This window comes from Morone saxatilis, unplaced genomic scaffold (genome assembly GCF_004916995.1).
Source record: "Morone saxatilis isolate NCDOM2014 unplaced genomic scaffold, NCSU_SB_2.0 Contig23, whole genome shotgun sequence".
NCBI lineage: Eukaryota > Metazoa > Chordata > Actinopteri > Moronidae > Morone > Morone saxatilis.
In genome coordinates, this window is record NW_023339796.1 from 20,744,979 (window position 1) to 20,751,662 (window position 6,684).

Here is a 6,684-nt window from a genome sequence, read left to right on the forward strand (position 1 = left end):
GCTAAAATGCTAAACTAAGATGGAAAGCATGATAATCCTGCTAATCAGCATGTTAGCATGTACTGTAACTCATAGCACAGGCTTATAGTGCTGCTAGCGTGGCAGTAAAAACTGGTTTAACTGTCCATTGGATGGGTTTTCCTGATGAACTAATGAGCTAGCTAAAAAGCTAAGAAGCAGATGTCATACTAGAAGAGGATAAACACTAGGCTAAGGAACGGGATCTTTAAAGCATTAATCAATTATTTGTTGGTCATTAATAAAGCCAACCATTAGTTGGAACTTAATAAAGTGTGCAGGATTAGAAATGCTTAAAGCAGCCTCCCAGCTGACACATTTACATGCTATATCACATAATGATGCCCCAAACTGTGGTGCATTCCTACAAACGTAGGAATTCAATGAAGGACATTTCTAAAAAGCTCCTGCACATACACTGAACATGCAAACCTTCCCTGACTACACATGAGTTCAAAAATGTTTCATTCATCAAGCAGGCTCTCAGTCTCGCTGACCTTCATCAGGGAATACAATCTCCATGACTGCTGAAGGTCGAACAGCACGGATCCAAGAGCACGCGAGTCTCTCCCTGCTCATTTTAATGGATAAATCAGATAGAGTAAAACAGCATGTGGACCCATTATGATTGATTCATTCATACAGTGAAAAGTCAGCATGGGCAGGCTGGGTGGCAAAAAACAAGAAGAAAATACAAATACAGTTGGGCTATGATTTTCGTTTTTTTTTTTTTTTTCAAACACTATTTTTCCATCTTCACATAACCATCAAAATGACATGTTTAGAGTTTAGAATGTTTTATTATAGTTTATTGTGATAGCATTTTCATTTTTTCTTTTTTTTAAGTTTTATTTCACAAGAACAAACACATGCAGAATAACGTTGAAGGGGCCGCGCCGGAAGGAACGGAGGAGGAGAGGCGGGCAAGAGCGGAGAGGACGGAGGGCCACCATAGAGCGATACAGAGTGATCGCAGGTCAAGGTCCATACGCACGTAGAGTACCGACTCAACCGAGATAGCATCGTCAGGTTTGGCTTGATTCCTCCGTGGGATCACACACACACACACGCACGCACACTACATTTTGCTTTACAAAGAATAATCATCATCAGAATAAGATTAATAACTGTCTGAATATATCTAGGAATAAAAAAAGAAAGAAAAATAATAGAAGAACACACTGCAGAGAAAAACAGATTCACTCGCACTGCTGTGAAACCCAAAAGCTCCCTACAGTTATACAGTTAACCTGGAGAAGAAACACCTAAGTTAGATAAACAGAAATATATGTATGCATCATGTACGTATGCATGCATATACTGTATGCAGGCTGGGTGTGTGTGCACATGGGGGGATGGAAAGAAAAAAACATAGGTTTAGATTCATTTCAAATGCCCAAATTCCTACACAGAATTCAAACTAGGCCTGTTCCTATGACTTTACATATCTCTCTAAGTGTGCGTCTATGCATGTGTAATGCATCGTCAACTAACTAGTCAGTGGTAAAATGCCAATCTGCAGATAAAGGGTCAGTTGGATTCATTTTAGCAGCTGTCCAAATCTCTCAGAGGGGGTGGAGTTAAGGCAGACAGCTGATTTCAGGAAAGAATATAGGGGGATTAATTGATACTTTTCCTCGTTTTTTTTGTGTGACAAAAAACAGGTAAACACAGTAATTTGGCATTAAAAATAGATACAGAGCTAATGTTACCACACAATCTGGAGAGAGAGAGAGAGAGAAGAGGAGAGAGGAGAGAGAGAGAGAGAGAAGAGAGAGAGAGAGAGAGAGAGGCGGGATGAGAAGGAAGGATGAACAATAAGTAACTGAAGTAGTAAAATATGATCATAACAGTAAAATGGTGCCTATTACATGGGGTGGGGGGGGTCTCGAAGCAAAAAAACATTGCAGGCAGTCATCGATCAAGCTCTAAACAGTATACATTATATATCTGCCAGCTAATTCATGGTGGAAATTCTAGCTTGCTTAAAAGGGAGACGGCTTGACATTTTCAGTTGGAGTCTGTTCTCCACCAGGGACTTTCAATGCCTCTATGCGGTCCTGTTAACAGCCTGTTATCATTCATACTTGTCATTTAAAAGAAAGGGCACCAGCGGCCCTAATGTAACAGGGCGGCTCCGTACCTTTGGGTTTAAATGAGAATTGTTAAAAATGCTAAAAAGCTGTTTCAAAGTCCAAAATGGTCTTTTACCAGCCCCTGGTAAAGAAATAACTAGACCACAACAACATGACAAGCTTCACCTTAAAACAGCCAAAAAAGCTACAGAAACCTAAAGAGCCATATATACACAGAAATGTGCAGATAAATATAGTTAACAAAAAGAAATTTCCAATCTATTTTCCTCTTTTTACTTCTTAACTTCATAATGGCGGCCACTGCTCTCAACACCCCTAACGTTTCTTTAACTTTCCCACTTTTCTTTTCTGAAGTTCCAAAAAGGATCCATTTTCACACTGAACAGTTTGGTCTTTTATTCTCTCCCCAGACAATTTAAAACACTTTTTTTAAGCCACAACCAGTTTGTAGTGTTCATTAAATACAAATCATCTGCAAGTCAACAAAAAAGGACACAAAGACAGAGAGAGAATAAAACAGCACGATGAAAAATAGGGAAAGGAAGCACAAAATAACATAATTTGCACTTTGTTTTTTATGGACAGAAAATACAGAGTGACTTGAATGCCTCCTACACCTTACAAAGTGACATACTAGAACACCTATATCATCCCTATACACACACAGGCACAGCATGAAAACTGACTCAACATGTAAGAACATGTCCTGCTATCAACGTGCTGCGTCATTTTCTTTAAAAACATGTACAGATGTGTGTATAGACACAACATGGTGCACGGTTTATTCCATACAGTCAGTTGTTTAGAGTGTGTTTAATCTCTACCCACAATCCTGCCTCCATCTGGACAAAGTCAACTCACCGTTACAGAAGAAATAGGTTTTTTTATGATTCTGAGGTACTGTAATATCGCAACAACATCCTCCTGAATTAAGAGGAGTATGTAAATTAAACTGCTGGATTAGAATTCTTCACAATCCAGCATTTTTTTTAAAATAAAAAGATTAAAATTTATTTATCTAACCAAAAAAAGGTGAACTGCAAAACGCCAGAATTTAGTGGCTGAATCTGCAGGTGAAGCTGACTCTGTCCTCCTAAGTCTGTCTGTCCTCCCAAGTCTGTAGGAAGCCAGATTAATTCATGGGGACATAGCCTGTAAACCTTTAGGCTACAGGCTATCAGACACCGGCTGATAGACAGAAAGCGAGAGAAAGACACAGAGAGGAAGGGATGGATGGATGAAAGAATGGAGCGGTAGAGAGAGAGGTTAACAAACTGTTAGTGAGCCTGGACAGTTCTGTAGAAACGCAAGGGAGGGTTGGAGAGGGCGAGGAGGAGGAGGAGGAGGGGCCGGGATGGAGGAGGAGGAGGAGGTGGTGGTGTGTTTTGGGGCTTCAGCAGCAGCCGCCTCCAGCCTGTTGGCCTCCCTGGCTACCGGACAGCGTGGAGTTGGTGGTAGGATGCTGGGGTCCAATCTTAATACCGTTAGCCTGTGTGGAGACAAAGACATAGAAAGATATAGAAATGGAAAAAAACAAAACAACACAACATTATAAAAAGATCGGACTCAGGAGTGATGAAAATCCTCAAGTCTCCGCTACAATGTTCCTCGGTATTATCATTAAGAAATCACAGACTACGACAGTCAAAAATGGACTAAATCTATCATTAAGTACAGTGTGTCCTTTTTGTGGACTGCGATATTTTATGGGCATTTTCTACAATTTGACTGAAAAAGAAAATGTCCTTGTTAAAAAGGATTAAAAAGGCGTGTCCGGTTAGCTCAGTTGGTAGAGCTGGCGACCCATGTCCTGTCTATCTTCGGCTGTCACTATCAATAAAGGCAATAAAAGGCCAAAAAAATAACTTAAAAAGGATTAAAAAGGCCAAAAGAGTAGTGTTAGGGATGTGTTGCGTTGGGTTTAGGGTTGTGCTGAATTCGGCTATGGGCACCTTTTTTGGTCCAATTCACCTTTGTAATTTTCTAACAAAAAATACCTCACAGATGATGTATTTCCCAAATCCAAACTAATTCATATATTCACTCTACTGCAGAGCTCAATTTTTCAATAAGATATCTGAAAAACTCTTTGTCCTTTGGTTAATGTTATATCTTCCTTAAATAAGTTTAAAAAACTGATTTTAAGTTGTTTTACAATTGTGGGCCCTGTATTATAACCTATACGTGTGGCCAAAAAAATGTGCTTAATATTTCTACATGAAGCTGGTTTAATCAAATTACCACAAACTAATTTTAATTTACCAAGAGACTTGCAATCTGCCCTGTTGACCAATAGAATTAGAAGAGCACAATTTGACAGAGCTGATGTGTGAGGCAAGACAGGACTGGGGAGTCCAAAATAGATGAAGCTATCATATTAGCTGTGTTGCACCATACACTTTTACATAACTACCCTCTGCCACAGTATAAACGGCTCCAGATAAGAGACACATTTAAAGTCATGGTACAAATATGTCTCCAGCCAGCAGCCCGCTAGACTTATGAGCTGCGGGACACGGACTGCTATGACCTGGAAGCGAGGGTCACTGTGTGACAGACACAGCCAAAAGAGGCTAGTTTTTGGTACCCATGCTAGCTCATCTATTTGTGCTGTTGAAGAATATAAGAAGAAACATAATCTTCCCTGTTATTGCCTCTACTAGATATGATTGTAATAACAACAATGCAATACATTTATATGTCATTTAAAAATGATCATGAGAAACAAGACATGTCGTAAGCTAGCCTCTTTCCACAATATGACATTTTATCCGTTATTTATTCCTCTGTCATTGTTTTTAATGTCTAGGGAAAGATCTAGCTCAATGTCAACATGTGGACAAATTTGAATGATATGCACATTTTAATTTTGGACAACAAGGTATAAACGATGCACAGAGGGGGCCAGGCGACTAGGTAGGTGATCAAAGGGGTCCCAACAGCAAATGTCTGCCCCTGGAGAACAGGTTAATAATACAGCCATGGACAGACTGTCATTTAGGTAAAAGGTGAATACAGTCTTGTTGGGCCTTTTTCCTCTTGAATGACAAGAAAAAAAATTTAATTATAGGTCTAGCCAAAAAAGAAAAGAAAAAAAAAATCGAATCATAATCACTCACTAAATGAAAAAACACTGAGGAATGAGTGTGTCATTGCTTTCATGGTGAGATTAACATTGCACAGTGCCTGCAGGGGCTCCTATTAGATCACATCATAGAGGAAGCAACAGGTGCTGCTGCGTTGCACAAAGGCAAAGGAAACACCAGCAGCACTGAAGGACACGAGTAGAAAAAAGAGAAGCACATATAAAAGAAGAGAAACTGGAGAGAGAGGAAAGCAGGTGGGTGGTAGAGAGACACAGCTCTTTCATCTCTCTCTATCTCTCTCCCCGTTTCATCTGTCTCTGTGGCTGTAGCACACTCTCAGCCTCGCTCTCTCCCTCTGTATATATTTATCTCTCTCCCTCTCAGTGTAACTCCCCCTCCTACACTCAGTAGCAGTAGTGCCTCTGGGAAACACTGTATGCCTTTAAATCACATTTATTGAGCTAAGGCCATGTGTGTGTGTAAGACTACGTGTGTGTGAGTTTTTTCTCATAGTGGCTGCCAACATTTCTGGTGGGGCTTCCCCCTCTCTCTCCCAGCCAGTCAGCTGATGTGGTTTGGCTGGCCGGCCTGCCTTCACTCCGTCTTACTGTTACTAATAACAAAAACACTCACTGGCTGGCTAACTCCAGTCCCATCTGACTAACTTTACTTGCTGGTGGGTTGGCTCACTCCAGAACAGACGTGAACACACACAGTTCTGTTTATACACTGCATTGGCTGCCTGTATTAACGGACGTGTTCACACATGTTTGTTGGCGCATATAGTCTTTGTGCACGGGCCCAAACCTTGGGCTGGGTAAGGATGGTGTGTGTGGACTGTGACATGATTTACGTCACAATTACGACTTCACAAGATCACCTGGATGACTAGATAGTAAAGAGTAAATCCACACTAAAGGTCATGTTAGCCAAGCCTGGTTCCAGACCTCTAAATCACTCTAAATCTCATTTGTTGGGGGATTCAAATAGATGCAGTGCTCAATGGCAGCCAATTGACCATTCCTAAGTCCCGCCCCTTTTTGTTCTATGCTCCAATAATGGTTGAACAAGCCTTAGTTAACTTGTCCGCCTATAAGGACGTGTTGCACATGCCCAACGTTTTGTCTTGGCTGGTCTGAGTCCTTCTCCTGTTCTCCCCTGGAATTATAAACCTATAGTGCAATAAAGAGCGTGATTTGCAGCACAAAGATGTTTTTTTTTCTGTCGGCACACGATATATATCGTCATATCACGCAGCCCTAAGAACGACAGTTGTTGGCAAGTGCATACACGCTAACAGGCTTGGTGTCTTGACTTTCCTTCCTGGATAACTGTTCCACTGAGAAGATAACCATCTGGTTGACTGGATAGCAAACTTACTGACTGGCTGGCTGAGTGTTTGTTTTCTTGCCGAATGACTGAGACCTTGTGGGATGTGAGGAATTTATGAGCTGGCTAGATGCCAAGAGAGAGAGACAGTAAGG

General features: G+C 40.9%; 1 protein-coding gene across 1 annotated transcript in view; it reads right to left on the reverse strand.

Annotated features, from left to right (window-relative positions):
• Window positions 1-1,741: 1,741 nt before the first annotated feature.
• Window positions 1,742-6,684, reverse strand: part of rab2a (RAB2A, member RAS oncogene family) — a 25,033-nt gene continuing 20,090 nt past the window's right edge. The window contains exon 8 of the mRNA XM_035670443.1: window positions 1,742-3,603. Coding sequence (XP_035526336.1) covers window positions 3,508-3,603 — 96 coding nt within the window. The 3' untranslated portion in view covers window positions 1,742-3,507. The remainder of the gene's footprint in view (window positions 3,604-6,684) is intronic.